General features: G+C 31.0%; 1 protein-coding gene across 5 annotated transcripts in view; it reads left to right on the forward strand.

Moving 5' to 3' along the window:
• Positions 1 to 22,922, forward strand: part of LOC134725567 (inositol 1,4,5-trisphosphate receptor type 1-like) — a 248,363-nt gene extending 225,441 nt beyond the window's left edge. For all 5 annotated transcript variants that reach the window (XM_063589500.1, XM_063589516.1, XM_063589525.1 and 2 more), the window contains 6 exons: positions 4,044 to 4,118; positions 4,739 to 4,872; positions 5,507 to 5,672; positions 6,616 to 6,776; positions 9,745 to 9,906; positions 18,642 to 22,922. In XM_063589500.1, coding sequence (XP_063445570.1) covers positions 4,044 to 4,118; positions 4,739 to 4,872; positions 5,507 to 5,672; positions 6,616 to 6,776; positions 9,745 to 9,906; positions 18,642 to 18,719 — 776 coding nt within the window. In that variant the 3' untranslated portion in view covers positions 18,720 to 22,922. The remainder of the gene's footprint in view (positions 1 to 4,043; positions 4,119 to 4,738; positions 4,873 to 5,506; positions 5,673 to 6,615; positions 6,777 to 9,744; positions 9,907 to 18,641) is intronic.
• The last annotated feature ends 1,142 nt before the right edge of the window (positions 22,923 to 24,064 follow it).

Genomic DNA, 24,064 nt, shown 5'->3' on the forward strand with positions numbered 1-24,064 from the left:
TACTTTTAGTTTTCGCACTCTAACTTTAGTAAAAGTGAATAGAAATCTATGAAATTTTAACACAAGGTTCATGACCATAAAAGGAAGGTTGGTATTGATTTTGGGAGTTTTGGTCCCAACATTTTAGGAATTAGGGGCCAAAAAGGGCCCAAATAAGCATTTTCTTGGTTTTCGCACTATAACTTTAGTTTAAGTTAATAGAAATCTATGAAATTTTGACACAAGGTTGATGACCACAAAAGAAAGGTTGGGATTGATTTTGGGAGTTTTGGTTTCAACAGTTTAGGAATTAGGGGCCAAAAAAGGGCCCAAATAAGCATAATTCTTGGTTTTCGCACAATAACTTTAGTTTAAGTATATAGAAATCAATGAAATTTAAACATAATGTTTATGACCACAAAAGGAAGATTGGTATTGATTTTGGGAGTTTAGGTCCCAACAGTTTAGGAATTAGGGGCCAAAAAGGGACCCAAATAAGCATTTTTCTTGGTTTTCGCACCATAACGTTAGTATAAGTGAATAGAAATCTATGAAATTTAAACACAAGGTTAATGACCATAAAAGGAAGGTTGGTATTGATTTTGGGAGTTTTGGTCCCAACAGTTAAGGAAAAAGGGGCCCGAAGGGTCCAAAATTAAACTTTGTTTGATTTCATCAAAATTGAATAATTCAGGTTCTTTGATATGCCGAATCTAACTGTGTATGTATATTCTTAACTTTTGGTCATGTTTTCAAATTGGTCTACATTAAGGTCCAAAGGGTCCAAAATTAAACTTAGTTTGATTTTGACAAAAAATGAATTGGTTGGGTTCTTTGATATGTTGAATCTAAAAATGTACTTAGATTCTTGATTATTGGCCCAGTTTTCAAGTTGGTCCAAATCGGGGTCCAAAATTAAACTTTGTCTGATTTCATCAAAAATTGAATAAATGGGGTTCTTTGATATGCCAAATCTAACTGTGTATGTAGATTCTTCATTTTTGGTCCTGTTTTCAAATTGGCCTACATTAAGGTCCAAAGGGTCCAAAATTAAACTAAGTTTGATTTTAACAAAAATTAAATTCTTGGGCCTCTTTGATATGCTGAATCTAAACATGTACTTAGATTTTTGATTATGGGCCCAGTTTTCAAGTTGGTCCAAATCAGGATCTAAAATTATTATATTAAGTATTGTGCAATAGCAAGCCTTTTCAATTGCACAGTATTGTGCAATGGCAAGAAATATCTAATTTCACAATATTGTGAAATAGCAAATTTTTTTTTAATTAAAGTTATCTTTCTTTGTCCAAAATAGTAAGCAAGAAATATCTTATTGCAAGATTTTTTTTTAATTGGAGTTATCTTTCTTTGTTCAGAATCAACTTAAATCTTTGTTATATACAATCGATATACAATGTATATTCACTTTTTACTACCAACTGATAAATTTAAATAATCTTTACCATTCAGTGATAACAAGCAGTTTTTTTACATCTTAATATTTGATGATGTATTTAAATGAGTAGTTATTGTTGCAAACTCCATTAGAATATTTTAATTGAGATTAGTTTTGGAATAAGGGAAAGGGGGATGTGATTAAAAAATTGGGTTCAATTTTTCTCATTTGAAATTTCATAAATAAAAAGAAAATTTCTTCAAACATTTTTTTGAGAGGATTAATATTGAACAGCATAGTGAATTGCTCTAAGAGAAAACAAAAATTTTAAGTTCATTAGAACACATTCATTCTGTGTCAGAAACCTATGCTGTGTCAACTATTTAATCGCAATCCAAATTTAGAGCTGAATCCCGCTTGAATGTTGTGTCCATACTTGCCCCAACTGTTCAGGGTTCAACCTCTGCGGTCGTATAAAGCTACGCCCTGCGAAGCATCTGGTTTTAAATTGGAGTTATCTTTCTTTGTCCAGAATCAACTTAAATCTTTGTTATATACAATATACAATGTATATTCACTTTTTACTTCCAACTGATAAATTAGAATAATCTTTACCATTCAGTGATAACAAGCAGTTTTTTTACATCTTAATATTTTATGATGTATTTAAATGAGTAGTTATTGTTGCAAACTCCATTAGAAATTTTAATTGAGATTAGTTTTGGAATAAGGGAAAGGGGGATGTGATTAAAAAAATTGGGTTCAATTTTTCTCATTTGAAATTTCATAAATAAAAAGAAAATTTCTTCAAACATTTTTTTGAGAGGATTAATATCCAACAGCATAGTGAATTGCTCTAAGAGAAAACAAAAATTTTAAGTTCATTAGAACACATTCATTCTGTGTCAGAAACCTATGCTGTGTCCACTATTTAATCACAATCCAGCTTGAATGATGTGTCCATACTTGCCCCAACCGTTCAGGGTTCAACCTCTGCGGTCGTATAAAAGCATCTGGTTGTAAGTAGTAATTATACAGTCCTTGCATTCAGTGATAAAAAAAAAAACTTCTTCATGTTTGAATTTTTCTCATTATGATAAAGTTTTTGATCATCAATGAAACTTCTTAATTTATATCTGTATCATGGTTTCAAATATTTTCGAAAGATATTGGACCAACAGTTTGTAAGTATTTTTGTTTATAACTGAATATGTTTCAAGTAACCAGTCTGGAAAAAATCAGAATTCAAACATTAAACATGTTAAATGCACCAATTATAATATTTTTTTACATCTTTTTTTTCCTGTTTATGGTAGTGGAATATAACTTTTATTGGTAGATAGATGTCAAATATCTATTTGAAATACATGTACAAAAATGTATAGGAAAAGTATTGATTAAATAAATGTAAACTTTAAACAAGGTTGATAGTACACTTTAATTGTTGAAACGGAAAACAAACTAGCTTAGTAAGATTCTTATTATCATTTTTTTTCCAGACGGTAACATTTTTTAAGCAACAGATATAGTCTGATAGATTTATATGTAACAACTTTTGAAAAAAAGTTGGGTCACTACAAAATGTTCACCTCAAATATTTAGCTTTCTTAATATATTGTTGAACACAAAATTGTATTGCATTCTTATATACTTTGAACTAATTTATTTTTTCACGTTTTATTGATCAGGGTAACTAGGCATGTCTTGGTTTGCAGCTGTTTATTTTCTGTACACAACATAACAACACATTTGAAAATTAAAAGCATTATTAAAAGCTTTTCTTTCTTTTATTATATGTATGTTTGTGCCTCCGGGTGCGGGAATGTCTCGCTACATTGAAGACCTGTTGGTGACCTTCTGCCTGTTGTTTTTTATTTGGTCGGGTTGTTGTCTCTTTGACACATTCCCCATTTCCATTCTCAATTTTATTGTATCTTCTGCAACAAAAATCATTGCCGCTTAGGTTAACATTGTAGATATTACTTACTTTCCTGAAATTAACACTTTTTTAGTTGCAAATACTTTAATATTTTTTCCCTGTTTAAGCTTTGATTGAATAGAATTTTCAAAGATTTTGTAAATAATAAGACTTTGTCAGAAAATGATAAGCACTTTGATTTTACCTCTTATCATATACCAATAGTCTGTAGAGTTCAGAATAAATTCCAGGTATAGTTCTGTTTTATACGCCAGTCTAAAGATTAAGACTGTTCTCAGCAAATGGAAACAAATGAGAAAGTTGAAATCATCATACATGTGCAGCAAGACAAACAAATGAGAAAGTTGAAATCATCATACATGTGCAGGAAGACAAACAAATGAGAAAGTTGAAATCATCATTCATGTGCAGCAAGACAAACAAATGAGAAAGTTGAAATCATCATATCTAGAAAAACTTTAAGATAGATACACATAAATTGTAACGATCTTGTATTGCTATTATCAGCAAAATAAGATCTATATCGGGTTTATTTGTTTTCAAATATAGTGTAACACATGTGCCTGGTGATTTATTCTGACATCTGTGAACCATAAGTTTTGGTAAGGAATTTTTATTTTTTAAGATTCAATGCTATGTATTAATCAGCAGATGTCAGAGAAAACACTGTTCATTTACATTTGAAGTCTGTAGTAACACACTATATCAGGTTTTTTTATACTTTAATAGTACAAACAGCAGCTGGGAGTTGTTCAGCAGATGCAAACTGTACAGAATCAGAAACAGTTCGAACAACAGTACACGGTATCAGTACCTTTCTATCCTTATCTAATCATGTCAAGCATTTGTATTCAAATTAGTCAACACCTTGTGAAGACAAGAAAATTTAATATGTTTTAACATAGAAATTGTATTTTATGTATTTTGATTATCATTCCATTTTGTAGAGCCTTGGTGACTGTGTGGTGTAAGTAGGTACAGGGGAAACACAATTTAAATGTTGAATGAATTATGAAATTTTCTAAAGGAATGTATGCAGACTTGGCCAAAATCACGAATTTAAAATATCCACGAATATGCAAGTTTTCCACAATCCACGAAAAATGGTACCCACAAAAATAAATGAATCCACAGAAATACAGTGTGGACAGTCTATTGCTTGAAAATATTTTTCATTTTTTCCATATTTATAGCTGTTAGAATTATATTTAATTGTAATATGATTTGTCCAAAAGTAGTTCACCACTTTGAGTCTTTGTTAAATCATTATTGAGAAAGAGTCATTTATTGTTCTAAAGAAATGTACTACAGAACAACTGTGTTCTTAGGCCATCTTTTTCATTAAGTTTTGGTGAGAAACTTCTAGCTAGAGTATATAATTGTGAGCTGTTATTTTACAAAACACACATTTTTTTATTTTGAAGCTGTAGCAGAAAAAGATGATCCAGTGCAAAGAAGAGTGTGTGAGTCTTTGATTATGTGTATTATCACTGCTGTCAACGAAGGTCTCAGAAATGGTGGGGGCATTGGTGATGTTCTTAGAAAACCCGATATCAAGGTAAGATATGTATAAATACCGGTAATCAATTTGTTTAACATATAAAGTAAACATTATAAAATAAGCTTCTTGCTTCACAAAAACTAATGAAAGCAAATTGTTATTTTCTTGAGTATTTTAAGCTGAAGCATGGTTTTCATGGTAAAAGGAGGATTGATGATGAGACCTATTATATGTCTTGTAGAGTAAAATATCAGGGCTAGCAGGCAACTAGGGTGATAAAGTGGCTTTCCCCTCCGTCACTTCATTTTCCACATCCGTCAAAAGCCAAACCTAGTCGCCCTGTTGTTCACCATACTCACTTTCATTCGCTTTTGTCATCAGACATTTTCAATTATTACCAGTCGATGTAACATCTTATTTATAATAAAACTTTTTATTTATAATTAAATAAATTCAGACATACGATTAATTTTCTTAAAAAAAGATGTTTAAGCATTGACTTTACAATGTGTAGCAGGTTATTTAATAAAAAGACAACTTTTTATCATTCATGCACTTCTGGTACAATTGTTACTAGAGAGTCTTTTTAATGTTTGGCATTTTTTTTTATAAAATAAAACATGTAATAGCAATATATTTTATCAGATTCATCCTAGATCTGTATTCATTCTTGTATGCTTTATACTTTCAGGAACCATTCTTTGTAGCCAGAGTGGTGTATGACATGCTGTTCTTTTTCATCATTATTATTATTGTTCTGAATCTCATCTTTGGTGTTATCATTGATACTTTTGCTGATCTGAGAAGTGAAAAACAGACCAAAGAAGAAATATTGAAAAATACTTGTTTTATTTGTGGTAAGTTATATGATAGATATGAAAAATGAGATTATTTCCTTTTATCTGGTTGCAGGCAACAAAGATTACATAGGCCAAAACAATCCTACATTTTGTTGTATTGTTGGTTTTTGTTTATTTAAAACTTATTTATTGACCTCAATAACTTTGTCCAACCTTCATGGAACTTTACCTGACATGGACAGAAAGCTTTATTTTGATCATAAGTTTGTAATTAAGCAAAGTTTTGAAAGTTATTTTTTTATCTCACCAGGCTGTAAGGTTATTTAAGTTATTGATTAATATGTGTCTGTTGCAGATGTAGTTGCAGTTAATCGAATTATTTACAACCTTTTGATTGTTTCAGAGGTTTTTGAGAGTATTTTCAGTGTTTGATTTTCACTGAATTGTGTATTGCAAAAACAACGTTGATTTGCATAGCATTAATACCTTCAAGCTCTAAGAGTTGTTTTAACTGAAAAAGTCAGTATAGAGTTCATATAAATGTATCCCTTTGTGTAGAAATATTAAAATACTTTGTTTCTTAATTTAAATTGTTAGAAATGCTGTCAGATAATGAGTTAAAGGAGGTACGCTGTAAAGAGAGGGATCTCTCACATAGTTGATCTACAAGATTGACAGGTATTGTGTGGTGCAAACACTTTATACAGAGCAGTACCAATGAGAAGTTAAAATGCCAAATTTCGTGTGTAAAAAAAATCCTAATATAAACACTTATTACATACAATGTTTGAGATAATCCATAGGCGGATCCAGGGGGGCCCTAGGGGGCCGGGCCCCCCCCCCCTTTCGTGGGAAAAATTCGGTTGATTATATAGGGAATCACTGAAGCATGACTGGTGTGCCCCCCCCCCCTTTTTAGGTCAGTCAACGGGCCCCCCTTATGAAAAATTCTGGATCCGCACTGTAATCTATTATGAAAGATTTTTTTTTGCTTTTTCAGGTTTGAACAGAAGTGTTTTTGACAATAAGACTGTGTCATTTGAGGAGCACATAAATGGAGAACATAATATGTGGCATTATTTAAACTTTATTGTTCTAGTCATAGTGAAAAAGAAAACTGAGTTTACAGGGCCAGAAAGTTATGTTTTTGAACTAGTCAAGGTAAGCTTCTTGTACGCTGGTAAAATGCATCTTTATGACTCAAATGGCATTATTTGGCTTATTAATTTAAAGACTAGTAGATGCTGACTTCATTATATTATTCTATTAGAAGTACATTTAAAATTTCTTCTTAGCAAACACAAGATTTTTATACAGCCGCAAAAAATTTAAAATATTTGGTCGTATATTAGTATCACTTAGTCCTTGTCGTCGTCCCGGTTTCCGGATAATTACTTTAGTATAAGTAGATAGAAATCAATAAAATTTTAACACAATGTTTATAACCACAAAAGAAAAGTTGGGATTGATTTTAGGGGATATGGCCCCAAAGGTTTAGGAATTAGGGGCCAAAAAAGGGGCCCAAATAAACATTTTTGTAGTTTCAAGTCAATAAATTGTGTTTAAGGAGGCTCGCGGGTACAAAAATTTCCAGATTTTCTTTCAGATTTCAGAAATTAAAAAGAAAATTTCTTCAAATATTTTTTTTTGAGGGTATTAATATTCAACAGCATAGTGTATTGCTCAAAATCAAAAAAAAAAATTTAAGTTCATTAGACCACATTCAATCTGTGTCAGAAACCTATGCTGTTTCAACTATTTAATCACAATCCAAATTCAGAGCTGTATCGAGCTTGAATGTTGTGTCCATTCTTGCCCCAACTGTTCAGGGTACAACCTCTGTGGTCGTATAAAGCTGCGCGCTGTGGAACATCTGGTTACTTTCAAAAATTCTATGAAACTATTAATTTTTCTAACAAGTCTCCTTTTTATAGCTCACCTGACCCAAAGGGCCAAGTTAGCTATTCTCATTGTTTGGCGTCTGTCCTTTGACATCAGCTATCAGTTAAATTTTACAATCAAAGAGCAGATTGCTCTGAGGGATACGATTGCCATTGTTTTCATTGATACATGTATTAGTATTATTTTCAAAATAATTCAACTGTAGTGTAAAATACTCGTAAAATGTAATTTACGTAAGCTGAATAGTTATTCAACTTTAAAAATAGCCAATCCTAGATACAAGTGTATGAACAATGTACTTATTGTGTTTTATTTTTGTACTATCAATTCCAAGTTGACTTTCCACAGCAGTCACTGAAAGTGAAAGAAGGTATTTCACTTCGTACCTTATCACCTATTTTCCTACGTGAATTCTAGGTGGAACCCCATTCCTAACTCTTTAAATATTAAATTTCCTTTGGGTCAGTGGGCATGACTCCTTTCCATTCCTCTGTTTAAATTGCGATCGGTTTTAATATAATATGACGTCTATCGACAGAACTCCATTAGAGACTCCATTATGGCTGAAGGGGTGTTCTAGTTACACCTTTACGTTGTGGACTACATTTATTTTAATTTAAATGATGCATATGATTTAAAATTATGCAACAACAATAACCCTCAATAGCAGACAGACATAGAAAGGATCTCGTGAGTTTCAAATTAATCAATGGAGTGGGGAATCCAGAGCAACCATTCAATCTGATACCACTTCAAGTCAAGGACGTATATTAAATGTTAATTAAACGACCTCCATTTCTTTATGGAAGTACAATATCAAATATCAGTTTCGTAAACGGTGACATATATTAAGAAAACTCCACTTCAGTTCTTATATGACAGAAATAGATTTATCGATCAGAATTCAGAAAACTCTCGCATGTTATCAAAACTGTGGACTCCCTCTGACGTGTTTCTTTAATAATTTATAAAAACACTAAATATAAATACTGCTTAATTCTGATTTTCCATGTTGTTTAAAACACTCATATAAGTCAAGGGAAATATCGAAACAAGAAGGTTATGAGAAGAACATTATAGGACAGTTGTTTAAATTCAATCCTTTTGTTTTTTATACCATTTAAACCAAGACAATCCCAAGAATCTGAGATGTTCCTTGATTTTTAGAATAAAACGGTTGACGTGAGGGCATGGCCCTGAGTCAATGGTATAAGTCTACAGATTGCTCAAAAGCAATCGTATCCCAAAAATCATCTGAGACTGCTGATCCAACAGGAACCAAACTTCCATTTTTTTGGTTTATTTATAAACCATAATGAATAGAAAGAAAGAGTAAAAAATTATCAGCAAGACCAGATTTATAAACAAGTTAATATTGCAGAAATTGTTGGTTGTTTATTTAAGAGTTATTGCCCTTAAATTACAATGTTAAACCAATAATTTTGTGTTTTTACGCACCACCTACAAACCTACAATAGTAGAGGGGCATTATGTTTTCTGGTCTGTGCATCCCTTTGTCTGTTTGTCAATCTGTTTGTTCTTCCATCCATCTGTCCTGCCTCAGGTTAAAATATTTTGGTCAAGGTAGTTTTTGATGAAGTTGATGTCCAATAAACTTGAAACTTAGTACACATGTTCTTTATGATATGATCTTTATAATTTTAACGCAAAAATAGTTTTGACCCCAATTTTACAGTCCACTGTACATAGAAAATGATTGTGCGAGTGTGGCATCCTTTACTATTGACACATTCTTGTTGCCTATTATATTAAAAACTTATACATAGATAAAAATTTAGATAGCAAAATTATGAGGTAAACAGATTTTGCAAGGAGTTAAATGTTTTGCTGGATATTTACTAGGTATTAAATGACTATTCAATATTACGTAACATTTGTACACTTAACAAAGGAGAAATACAGTAAAAACATCAGACAGTCAGCATTACAACAAATTATAGACTAGTATATTTACAATCCAAGAATCAAGAACTGATACACTAGTAAAACATGGAACAAATGACAGTTAATCATATTCAGGACTATTTATGAGGGCTTTGTCTTAATATTAGTTACTAAAAAAATAGAACTGTTATAAGAATCAGGTAAATTATGAGCACTTTTTGTTTTTTTTGATACATTGAAAATATCTTTGAAGTTTGTTCTAATATCTTACAAAATTCAAATGTTTATCATTGTATTCTGTCTACATGCAATTGAATTTCAGGATAAGAATTTAGATTGGTTTCCAAGAATGAGAGCCATGTCCTTGGTGGCTGAAGATAGCGAAGGAGAGCAGAATGAAATCCGTAATCTTCATGCCACATTGGATAGTACCAACAGACTTGTTAAAAATCTCACAAAACAGCTTACAGAACTTAGGGAACAGGTAAACTAGTTACATTGTAATTGGAAACTTTAAATTGATTTGATTTTAGAGTCCTTTTCAGTCATGATCAGTAAGATTTCATAAGAATAGCAGGACCCTAAATATTATGTGATCCAATATATATTTCTGTCATGTTTATATAATTATTGATTTTGAACTTTCTCTTGACTTTTTGACAAAATGTAAAATATCAAAAATAACAAACTCCAAGAGAAATTCAAAACTGAAAGTCCTTTATAAAATGGCAAAATCAAAAGCTCAAATACATCTAACAACTGTGTATGACTGTAGCAAAAAAAAAAAATATATTGACAACTGTGAGCAAAACAGATATAATAGGTAAAAATGTCACAAATTGGGGTACAGTCGTCAATATCTTAATCACTATAAAATGAAAAAGGTGTTTCAACAAAGAAACATAAAATCCTATAAAGATGAAGTACATAAGCAAAAATGGAAGGCAAAACTCAAAATTGACCATAACACAACATTGGGATGTATAAGTACCCATCCACATCATAATTATATAATAAGATACAACTGTTTATACATTGCTCTTATTTATACATATCATTAGTCCCCTACAGACGAAGTCCAAGGGGACTTTAGTTTTGCACTCTGTCTGTCTGTCCATCTAGTTTTATAATGACAAGTCACAGTAAAAACCGAAGTCAGTGACTATATGATTATTTTATATCATTAAAACAGAAATTGATGTGTCAACAGCATTTAGTTTTTAAGAAAAATCTATGGAGTAGAAATTAAATATTTTCAGATTTTCAAATATATTTTTAAAAAAAATTCACCAATTTTTGTGATTTCTAGACAAATGTCCACTTATATTGATAGAAACTAATCTGTTAAAAATTTATGTAATAAAACAGAAAAATGAATTATTTTGCGATTTTCATTTGTAGTTCAACAAGCCAAGGTTGTATGCAAAATTTGTATTAAGGTGGCTCGGCCCTTTAACAATGCGCATATTTTAACGCATGTTGCTTACGACGAGTGCCTTGGAAACGGTCGCTTTCAGGGGTCTTCTCAAAAATAGCGTTGACGACCTTGGAACGCGGGCGTGTATGAAAGCACCCTTGACGATGTAAACAAGTGATACAAAACGTTCTTCAAAACAGGAAATACGAACGGTCAGAAATTCAGAGTGCTTTCTTCATTTTTCGCATAAAAGACTAAAAGGAGAGAAATATACGAAATAAGCATATTAACATTAAAAAAAAGAATATATAAATACTGACAAAGTCACATGTATGACTGCGTCGACGGTGCCGCTTCGCTCCAAAAACGCATTCTCACCTTACACGGTCCATTTCGTACCATATTTTGAATTAAATATCGGTTGAATATTTAATGATGTCTTGGAGATTTATTTTTGAAAATTTTTTGCCCATGACGCAATGATAAACTTTGAACAAATAATAGCGATATAAACAATTGCATGTCATCGTACAGCTTTCAAAAGCAGGTAAACGCCGTATAGTATGCGTTAAAGGCATTGGGGCGGGTACTTATCAAGATATCCGTTTAGCGTTTTATAACAGTTTGTTTCTGTCATAAATCTCTTTAATATCTTTATTTCCAGTTATTTTATGGGTTTAATTATTCCCGATAATGCGATATATTTTTACACTGCAAAATTTTGTTAATTATAGTTAAATATTTTCAAATTAAATAAAAAGAAACATCATTAAGTGAATCAGAGCAAGTGTTATTATTATAAAAGACTAATGGATCCAGCAACTTATTTCACAAAAATGATTATTGGTTTTCCTGCAGAAATAAAAGGACACTTCAATAATTGGCTGTTTTCCGCCTTTTCATGAATATGAAAATTGATTAATCGGGGCGGATTCAGCCATTTTAAAAGGCGGTTCCCAATCCAGGACAAAAAGGGGGGTGTTCCAACTATATTTTCCCATTCAAAAGCATTGATCGTCCAAAAATGGGGGGCCCACCCCCCGGAACCCTCCCCTGGACCGACCGCTGTCAAAAGTAACCGGAACTGGCCTAGTATTCCGACCTATGATATAATTCCTCAATACTGCATGCTTTGCGGAGGACCGCAAAATTTTTGGTTACTATGTCGGGATTTTTCTAGGAACATCCACAGCGTGTCGGGCAGTCACAAACACTACTTAAGACTTTATATATATATAAATCTATACTACTACTAAGTTCAGGAAAAGTTTGGATGATAATTTTTAAACTCCGCCCAGTACACAGGAACGCTATATTAGCCGGGCAAATTTTAACTTCTATCTATTTTTGACATGCTTTTTTAAAAGGTAAGATAATAAGGGAAATTCTTTATGATGAAAATAATTATAGTGGGGTAATGGCATTGCGGCAAAAAAATGTGAATGACAATTTTATTTGTGAACACTGATTTAATGGTCTTTGATCTTACCGTGGCAAAGAAATGTATAACTAATCTATGCGCGATGATAAAAGGAGATGATGTTTTTTGTCGAGCCTTCGACTTTAGTCGAAAAAGCGAGACTAAGCGATCCTACATTCCGTCGTCGTCGGTGTCGTCGTCGGCGGCGTCCACAAATATTCACTCTGTGGTTAAAGTTTTTGAAATTTTAATAACTTTCTCAAACTATACATGATTTCTACCAAACTTGGACAGAAGCTTGTTTATGATCATAAGATAGTATCCAGACGTAAATTTTGTAAAAAAATAAATCCATTTTTTCCATATTTTACTTTTGAATGGACTTAGTTTTTCTGCGGGGAAACATTACATTCACTCTGTGGTTAAAGTTTTTAAAATTTTAATAACTTTCTTAAACTATCCTGGGTTTTTTACCAAACTTGGACAGAAGCTTGTTCATGATCATAATATAGTATCCAGAAGAAAATTTTGTAAAAATAAAATTCCATTTTTTCCATATTTTACTTTTAAATGGACATAGTTTTTCTACTGGGAAACATTTAATTCACTCTGTGGTTAAAGTTTTTAAAATTTTAATAACTTTCTTAAACTATCCTGGGTTTGTACCAAACTTGGACAGAAGCTTAATAATGATCATAAAATAGTATCCAGAAGTAAATTTTGTAAAAAAATAAATCCATGTTTTCCGTATTTTACTTTTAAATGGACTTACATTTTCTTCCAGTTAACCATACATACATACACAGTCTGCAGTTGTTTTTAAACATTTATTAGATTCATAAACTATCCTGGATTTTAACCAAACTTTTACAGAAGCTTCTTACAATCAGAAGATTGTATCAAAAGGAATATTTCTATTGAGTTTTTTCCTCATTTTTGTTGAGCCTGCGATTTACAGCAAAAGTAGGCGAGACACTGGGTTCCGCGGAACCCTTACAAATTTTTTATTTACTTTATTGAATTTCAAATTTGAACTTTGGTGGATAGTTGTTTCATTGCCAATCATACTACATCTGCTTATTTTCAAATCTTATGTTTAACATAGAAATATGTCTAATCTGACAGATGATCCCTTGATTATACAGGGTGCTCAAACAGCTGGATGTATACATACGAAGCCTCGTAAGGTCAAAAGGGTGAATTTTGCCTATACATGGACCAAGCATAATTGTTCACTCATTCTTACCAGCACAACAACAATATGGCAGTCCATATATCTAGCTCATTTTACTTTGCATAACTTACATAACTGATACTTTTCTATATGTTCTCATCCGTCTTATGTTTGAAATATTTGCCAGTGACGATTCAGTATGAACAAATTAAATATTCATTATGTGCAATAAATACAAAAAAGTAATTTCTTGGACTTTTAATTGTTTGACTGTGTGGTATATGGTTTTATTGGTAATTGTACGAGGACATAATTGTTATCTTCTATGTAAATTGGTCTCCGGTTTAGAGTTGCCTCATAAACAATGATACCCCATCTTCCTATTTTTATACACAACAAAACGGAGTTGCAAAGGGTATAATGTTTTTGGCCCGTCTGTCTGTCTGTCAGTCAGTCTTGTGTCTTGTCATCACAACTCCTCTCAAACAGAATTTCATGAAACATTTTTAGATAAGGACGTACTATGTAGATGTGCATGTTAACAGGAAATTACGATTCATTTATTTTTTCTAGGAGTTATGCCCCTTTGAACTTATTTACTGCAATATAGCACTGTAACAGTTTCTCATCATCTCTCAAAACGCACATTAGAATTTTTTTAAACCTTTTTAGATAATAAGGGCATACTGATTCATTTTTTTTCTATAATATACCATTTGTTTTCTTATTTTATTCCTCCAGTGACAATGTGGGAACTGACTGCCAAAGCGGGACCGGCTACAGTTATTCGCAATGTTATCAACCAATGAGCCCGCACCCTATGTGTGACTCTCTAAAAATCATCCCATCAACCAAATATTTTGAAACATATTTAGAATTAAGAAATAGACAAATCCATGAAATTAGGTTAAGTTCAGATAAACCCTGCAAGACAGACATTTTTGTTTTTTATTCATTATTTTGTACACAAATCACCCATTAGTTTTCTCATTTGAATCATTTTAAATTGTTCATTTGTCATTTCGAGGCCTTTAAACCCAACTATGCAGAATAGGTTTTACTCATTGTTGAAGTCTGTACGGTGACCTACATGTATAGTTAATTCTGTGTTGTTTGGTCTTTTGTGTCTCATTTACAATCATATCACATCCTCTTATTTGATATTTTAATTAGTTATAATACATTTAATACACCAAATATTCATGATTGATTGATTGTTGGTTGCTTAACATCCACCAAATATACATGAAGATGACCTATTGATTACACAATTTAGCATATGAAAACAGAGGACTTACTGATGATCAATGAACCATACAAATGATTATGTGGTCCATGATACATTGTAATTGACAGAATTGTAAACTTCATGTATTGCACACAAATAGTTTATCTACTACATGTACCTTTTAGTATTTATTAAATGAGTATATGCCGACCATGTTGACGACTGACAGTCATTGGTATACCATATTACCTCCCGAAAACAGGCATAAAAAAAGGCTCAACTAAATCAAATTTTTGAAACGTTATTGATTTTATTCCTCAAATGTCTCTGAGATCAAAATAAAACATGTATTACAAATGTAATATTGTTAATTTAAATGTTCTAGTATACATGTAAGCATTGTTGCCATTTATATGTCATGTACATGTACAATCATTAGCTGATCAGCTCTATATCTTCATAATTTTTATTCTCCTTCACTGTTTTTTTTATAAGACTCAATATATATATATATATGATCTTTATTCATCCTTGGGACAGGTAGGTGAAGCAGGTACTTTTGATTGCATTTTTTAAGGATTTTGACAGCACTAAGGCATATACATGTAGTTCCAATTTATAGTTGACCTCTGCTCCTCAATTGGATTGTGGCAACACATATTTGCATATACATGTAGAATGTTGTTCTTAAGTTTCAGCACTTTACACATAGTTTCCGGTTGCAAGACTAGATGCTACTGGTTTCTCATAAAATTCTGTCAGTACTGTGCCAATAGTTTCCAAGTAAAGTTGAACATTCCAAGATCACTCCTTCCATTTGCATGTACATGTACAAATGTACTTGCAGCCTGAAATTAAATATCAGAGTAATTCTGTCAGAAAATCAACAATTATTGACATTCAAAAGCATATAGATGTAGACTTGTTCATAATGGGGAATGTGTCCATAGGACACAGATGAGCAGCCGCTTGCATGTAAAGAATGAAAAGAGTGACACCACCCAAATTTTTACTTAATCTGAGTTGTGTTGTAGTAAGCATTGCATATAAGTATCACAATATTTGGATAAAGCAAACTTGTGTTAAAGAAAGGAACAAAAATTTAGCTATTTTAAAATTTATAAAGGGGCATAACTCTAGAAAAGTAAAAGCAACCCCACCAAAAATTCAAACTTCATGTGTGTTTGTTGGTAACAAGAATAATATATATGCATTAATTGTGAATTTTATTTAGTTTAATAACATTTGTAGAAGGCAAACTGAAGTTAGAGAACAGAAAACAAATTTCGGACGTACATGCAAGTTTGATAAGACTGACAATGCAAGGAAAATCTAACTTAATGCCCCTGCCACTATGGTGTAAAAATAATGAAGAATTTGTTGTGATCAATAACTAGCAAACAAAATATAATTACATGCACAACAAGTGTAAATAGTGATTTTGTTTCTATAGGTTGAATAAAGGCTTCTTGCTGTTCAGCTGCCTTAATTTTGAAAATGCAGCTCATGCAGTCCTCATGAATAAATTATGCTGAGGCTTTTTGTACCCTATTTGGAATATAGGATACACAAATTTTGTATTTATTAAAAATTACTATTCACAAAGCAACAATTATTTTCAACTCAAAATACAGTAAATGGCCAAAAGTAGTTGTCACCTGCATTTTTTTGCTACATGTATATCATGTAAATATTTTATATAAAAACACATTACTTCAAAAAAATATTTTGAGGGCATTTAAAAATGTATGGTTGGATTTAATTTATATCTACGAGAGCTTAAAAGAAGTAGAATGGTCTATATTAATATGTGTTTATTTGATAATAGGTTCGTTTTAAGTGTTTTTGTTTTTTTCTTGAGAATGCATAAAATATTTTTCAATAATTAAATTTATATATAGCAAATGCCAATTTCTTAACAGAAAATAATGAAAATGAGACTAAAAAAGAATAAAACCACAATATACAAACCTGTGACAATATTGCTTCTATTGGTACCAGGTTGCTTAAAATCAATCCAAAATGACCCCAAAATAATTTTTTTTAATGTTGTTTTAAATACAATATATATATATGTTTAAAAGATGTACAGATGTATTGCCTCCTACTGTACATGCTGTAAGGGTTATCATTTACAAATTAGGCCAATTATGTAATATTCTCAAAAAAAACAAACAAGTCAATCAAACCCCTTGATAACCTTAATTGATTATTATTTGAGGGGGTGGACAGGGGTAAGGAGACAGGGGAATGAGGGATCAGAGAAAAGGGTTATCTTGGAAATACATGTTGTCATTTTTATTTTGTCTTGGAACAAAGAGATGAAAGTATTGAAGTAAGAGGAGAAAGTTTTAGGGTAAAAGGGAAGGGAAATATAGTTGGGACAAGGGAGTAGAAACTGTGCATGCCCTAGGGAAGTTATGGGGTACCCCACATACATATGACCCTAACTCTATGTAACTTGGCTACGAAATTAGATTTACCAAATGATGATTAAAAAGACTAATTCATTGACACTAACAGTAGCGTAAAAATGACAGTTGTGGTGGTTCATAGTAGCTAGATGTCATCCCCTCCTCGGCCGCCCCTCCTCTTCGTCCGTTTGCACACGGATATCTCTCAAAACGGGCCAGACATGTTTACAACTTGCCAGTTAAGGGTGAAAATACTATTAAGATAAACACATAAATAAGATACCAGCTATAACGATTAAACATGGAACAGAAATTGTGCTCATACAAGGTCTCAGTCGCAGTGTTTTTCAACAGTAGCAAGTATTTTGAGACAGCCCCCAAGTTTGTATTTTTCGTGATACTGGTAACATTTGGCTGCCTAAAATATCGAAATATATGTTTTCTTATGTAATAACTCTACCTTCATCGTTGTATATTCACCACAATGTCTGTTATGTATGTAAATGGTAGTATTCATCAATGTAGTATGCTGATCGACAATGGCGACCTTGAAATTCCTCTGGTCCGATAATGGCGCCAAAATAGAGGGAAGCAACTCGCGCCAGACAAAATTACCGTATTTCACCTAAATAATCAAAGTTTCGCTTCTTGATAACAAACAGTCATACGATAACCACATTTATATTCAGCCATCGTTTATTAATATAATTTCAAACATTATTTTATTTAAGCCACCAATAAAGAATTCACAATTAAGTAAATAATGGACTGCATTGAAATCAGACCTTATGGGGTAGGGGGTTAAACAAAAGCTCGTAACTTTTTAAAAAGCCTGGTGACCCCCATTTTATTTTACCTTAAAATTCTCGAAAAGTTCATAGCTTTGACATATCTGTTTTTAAAAAAAATCTACCGGGAAAATTTTACGAAAAATCGATTCAATCAATATTTTTTGCCTTAAACTGAAATTAGAAAATGCAAAATTTAGACATAAATCTGAAAATAAAAGGATTTTAAAGTCAAAAACAACAACGGGAAAGGTTTACATTTCAAATTCTAATGTTTTTTCATATAAAAATTATACTGACTTGGTTTTAAAACTCTTTAAATTTGATGTAACCGTTATTGTTGTAAGGGTGGACATGTTTGGAAAAAGGGTCAAAATCGCACATTTCGCTTCAATTTGAGGGGAAAACGAGCCTGGTGACCCCCTTTTTTCTTTGCATTTTTGGATTCAGCATACAAAAATCTACAGAATAAGTGAAAATAAAAAAAATCTACCGGGGGTCACTATTGGGGTGAGCCACCTTAAAGCCGATTTACTATTTCTTAACCTTAAATAATCAGTTTTTAACACATTTACTTGTCATGCTTGAAGATATTGACTTGATATTTGTTATATAACTTACACCATGACAAGTTAAACATCAAGTTAGAATTTTGTTCCTCTACAATGATGTTTTACCCAGTTGGGGACTATGTTTTGCCATGCAATCCTCACAGAATGCTTGTTTTATCTTTTTTGTAACAGTCAATTTGATATATATATATATGTGTGGGTTTCAGATGACAGAACAAAGAAAGCAGAAACAAAGAAAAGGTTTCCTTCATTCAGCAACAGTTCCAAATGTCATGACTATGTGATGTTCAATCAGTAAATGGCAAAAAAATATCATTATACAGCAATAGAGGTCTGAACATTGAAATAACAAATATATGCTTGTCTGTTTAAGATTTATTTCTCAGCAATATCATGTTTATGTCATATATGATTGTAAAGTTAAATATTGTCATTACAAAAAGCAATTTAAAAGAACTAACATTTTTCGTTCAGAAAACATTTGCATAAATAATAGAGATATAATGTCTATGTTTGGATAAACTGTCTTTATTTTATTTAAACTTTAGATAAATGGTTTTCATACTTCAAAAAGGAATCAAGAATATGAACAAATATTTCTCATGTTTGTTATCTTCAAGTTGAATAATTTAATGTAATAATAACAAAAAACTTTGGAAGAATAAATAATTTATTCATGATACTTTGCTTTTCATTGCATATTAATGAATTGTGAATAAATCCTTTTTTTCTAATGTATAGCTTATGTTTAACAGGAGTTTTGTATAGCAACAACACATGTACATTTTATGTTACCAATAAATAAGCATGCAATAATAAGTCATACTACACTAGTGCTATAAATCTTTGATTAGTGATTGTATCAGTATCAAATATTTATAAACAGTTTTTTCAAGCTTTGCTGTACAATAAAAGGTTAATTGCATGCATATTGATGAATATTTTTCCACATAGAACATATTAAATTGCAAGGTTATTTAAGATATTTTAATTGTCTGTGATTTGTTAATTATGTTTGGTTTTTCATTTGTTGATGAGAAACACTAATCTTTAAAGTATAATAGAAGAAGCATTATAGCTTAGCTTCCCTGTATTTTTTTTAGATCAAAGGGAGTGTTCTGTCTGTTAGTCAACATTTCATTACTCTTTCAAAATGTGAAGAGAGGGGAGAAATCATACACACAAGGTTTCAGAAAAGATGTACATATAATGAAAACAATAAACCAACATATCATCAATTTGATGAAGAAACAAATTAATACAGTATAATTGTTATCTTTAGCTATTATAAAAGTTTTCATCAAGCTTACTATTTCCTGCTGTATAATAGAAATCATTGACATCCCACAGGTTTAATGAACATAAACATATGTATGTTTATGACCTCAACAGTGTTACCTTTGTCACAATGAGTCTCTAAACCTCTCACGTATTTAACTTTAATATTTTAGGAAGGTGACCCATGTGAGGATATTAAAGCTGAATAATTTCTTGTTAATAAATGAGGATTAGTTGCATTATGTGTTTTTTATGTTGGGACCATTTGTTAGCTTTTCTCAGCTTTTCACTATTTTTTCTCTTGAACAAAGTACCTTACTCTGAGTTATTTGTAGTAATCTCATATTTTATATGACCGTCTATTCTGGGAAAAAAAGATTTTGGTTTTGATTTTTGAAGGGAATTCAAATTAGCCTTTTTTGGGGGGAATAATGATGAATTTTCATGGAAATCATATTAAAGTTCAATCAGATTAACATTTTTGGAATGCAAGTTTTGTGTTTTTTTTAATTTAGTTTCTTATGGTAGTTATTATCCAATTTCACCAACATTTCTGTAACTTTATATTTTTTTTTTGTATTTTCATGGGGTTTTTTTTAAGTAAAGATTTAACTTCAAATACTATAAGAAGTCAGTTGAAGTTCATTTTTCAATCTTAAGATATATTACTGTTGTTTCCCACCTTTTTGTTGTTATTTGTACTACAATGTTAAATAATATTTGTAATATTTATTGTGTATAGAAAAGTTATTATTTTATATTAGGAGTTATTATATATATATATCATGGTGCTGTAATCACTATTTTTATAATACATATTTAGCCATGCAAATATATTTGTTCAAACAATTTTGACAATAAAGAACAATAATAAGGACTTAGAAGTCTTGTTGACTTATGATACATATACATGTAATATTTTATTATCCATTAAAAATCTTTATATAAAATAACAATATAAGCAAAAACATTATGTTGATTCATTAGATATAACCGAATAAAAAAAATGTTTATTGTATTTAATTCAAAAGTCTCATAAAGCTATAGATTTAAATATGTAATGTATTTGTTAAACAAAATTTCAATAAAACAATGAAACCTGTTTAAAGGGAACCCCAGCAAGAGGACATGCAAAGGAGACTGTTAAGTTATTTGACCTAGTATGTTAACATAATTAAGGTACATGTAGTAACAAAATGAAATCCTCAGTTTTGATGCCCTGTCTATGGCAATAGTTGGCCATTATGTTTCTGGTCCGTAAGTACCTGACCTTCCATCCAACTGTCCATAGCAGGTTAAAGTTTTGGTTTAGGATAGCTTTTGGTCACTTCAAATTGAAACTTAGCACTGTTATATCTATGCCAAATTATGGTTTTGACCCAGATTTCATAGTTCACCAAACTTTAAAAAATGTGATATGTTCATTACAAATGTACTTCTATGTGGGTGTTTAATAACATGGACTTCTCCTGGCCAGATATGGGTTCATCATTAAGTGAACTGTACAATATATATGCAAAATATGGAATTTCATGGTTCCCTGAACTTGGAAATGTCATAGTGCAAGCAGTGTCCTATGTTAAAATATTCTTGTTTAAGACAAGTTTCACTGTATTAAATTTTCTAATGTGAAATTACTTTTATTCATGGGGTACCAATTTTCATGGTGTTCGTGGATGGCTTTATCCTTGAATTTAAGTATCCAAGGAAATATAACAACTGCTGTCCAAATAAAGACACATTAAAAAATCCACTTGTTCACATGTATTTTGACCACATGAATACAGGCATATAATCTATAGAATACTTAGAATATTAGCAAATACACTTTGAAATATATATACAACTTCAGACAAGAAATTCACATTTAATCTTGTAAAAAACATTCAAGTGCATGAAAAGTAATTTTTTTTATCGATAAAAGTCAGACTGCCCGTCATGATATGCGATGATAAAGTGTTGATTTCATTCCTTCATTATTCTCATATGGAAAAAATAAAGATATAATATTGTACTTACTTTTTTTACTTCATAAGAATAATTTCTACAATTCCAAGTTAGTTTGTAGCAGAGTTCTATGTAATTGTTTTCTTTGAGTGACATGTTTGTGGCCAAATTAACACCGTTGTTATCACTTCTGATTTATTACATGTGTGCAATAATTCTAATGTTGACTTTGCAATTTCCTTCAATTGAGACAATTTTTAAGGCTTGATGGATCAGCTTATTTCCAATTATTTTATTAAAAGATTTGATGAATTTAATGGAAAATAAACAAGTAAGTCTGTAAGTTGTGACAAATAAACATCTTATTTTGCAGTTTTCTACAAATCATTATATATGTATTACAACAAATGATTATTTTCAAAATCTTTGTTTCTGATGGCTTCAAATTCTTAACTTGATTTTTTTCATCAGAAAACTAAAATCCATGATTTTAAGAACCTGCAAACATATAATTTTTGATCAAACCACAAAAATTGATACCAATGAACAAAAGTCCTTTCACAGTATTCAAATAGAGAACTTCAACAGCTAGGGGTTTAATTATTTGTTGTTACTTTTTGCTATTATTTGTTAGTTTAATTTTTTTTTATACTGTTTGATTCATAAGGTGCTAACATCTACCTTTATCGAGGAACCTGGCCAAATCATTATGTTAATACACAATTTGATAATTGCTCATAGTAAACCAATAGTTTGCCCAATGATACAGCATTATGGTATTTAAAATTAATGATTTGCCAAAAAATCCTTTTCATCAGATACTGTGAATTAATTATTATTCCTGGGTACAGGTGAACCACGAATATAAATTCTCAACGAATTACAACTTTTTTAAAGGCTTTAAAAGCAGAGATCGGAAAAACCACGAAATCAAATATCCACGAAAATGCAAGTTTTCATCGATCCACGAAAATTGATACCCACGAAAATAAATGAATCCACAGTAGTAGAATTAAATTGTTTTAATTGCAATAGGTTTGTTATGCTTGGAACTTCCAATATTCTCTTATCCAGTATGTATGCCTATAATATTTATCAAAATGCAATTGTCTTGAGATTTATATAAATATGTATTATATATTATATGTATAATATGGTGATCAAATCCTTCTGTCCACTTTGAATGATTGTTATATGTTGATCCTTCCAGCATTTTATATGTTTGTAATGTGTATATTTGTCAATAAAGTCTGAATAGTTTATTATTTTGTATTATATTTAGAGTATATATATGGACTTTGTCTCTTTGATGTTTTACTGTGGTGAATGATTACACTGGTCAAACTAAAGTCAACACTTGTGGTGTACAATACACAACTTGTCAGAAAAATGAAGTCTAGACGCAACTTATTAAGTGCATTTCTTGATGAATAAAAATTAATTTCTAATAATTCTGTGCACTAAACACAATAAAAAATACACAATATTATTGCATAGCAATATAATATTTCCCACAGAAAGTAACCAAAAGTTAGCGTGCAATAAATATAGAATAATACATGGCAAAATCCGTATCATATGTCGTATCATCCCAAGACACCGATATCAGGTGATACAGCATGTGATACGGATTTTGCCATGTTTTATACGCTTTATCATATATTTCAACAGGAGAGTTATATTATATGAACTGTTTTCTGATCCATAGCACTGGGTTACCTTCAGTTCTACTAAAATCCTTTAAAAAACTGCTCAATTACTTATTCAAAGCCACCTGGGTTACCTTACTATTTGCATGCTGTTGTTTTAAAAATATTTTGTTTATTGTATTTTTTTGTGTGTTTTGTATTTTTTAAAGTTGCATTTAGTGTGCCAAAAAAATATAGAAACTTGATGTTCGTGACGTCACATGTACATACCAAACAATGACGTCATTCAATAAATTACGTCACTCCCGAATGACAGTTCTATTGGACCTATTTTGAGGAAAAATATTTCTTAAGCTTACATAAATAAAAACTGACTTTGTGTAATAAAAAAACAAAAAAAGTAGTAGGGGTGTGATAAGGGTATGCGATAAAAGGTGTGCATCAAAGTTGCCAATATAGATTAAACAGCAGGCTATTTATCAAATATTCAAAACTACTGTATTTACTACTAAACATATGATAAATTACAATATTGCACTAGTGCAATAAATCTTCAAAATTCATGAAGTCATCAACGACAAAATCTTAGTTTAAACGAATTTTTACTTTCAAATATTATATTGCTATACAACAAGTGTGGACACAGATGAGTGTGGATAGTATGTATGGATGTTTGACAGTGTCTTATGACAAAATGAGTTCTATGTTTTTTCTATATGGTGTTATTAACTATGTTGCACGATGACAACCAATCT

This window comes from Mytilus trossulus, chromosome 1 (genome assembly GCF_036588685.1).
Source record: "Mytilus trossulus isolate FHL-02 chromosome 1, PNRI_Mtr1.1.1.hap1, whole genome shotgun sequence".
NCBI lineage: Eukaryota > Metazoa > Mollusca > Bivalvia > Mytilida > Mytilidae > Mytilus > Mytilus trossulus.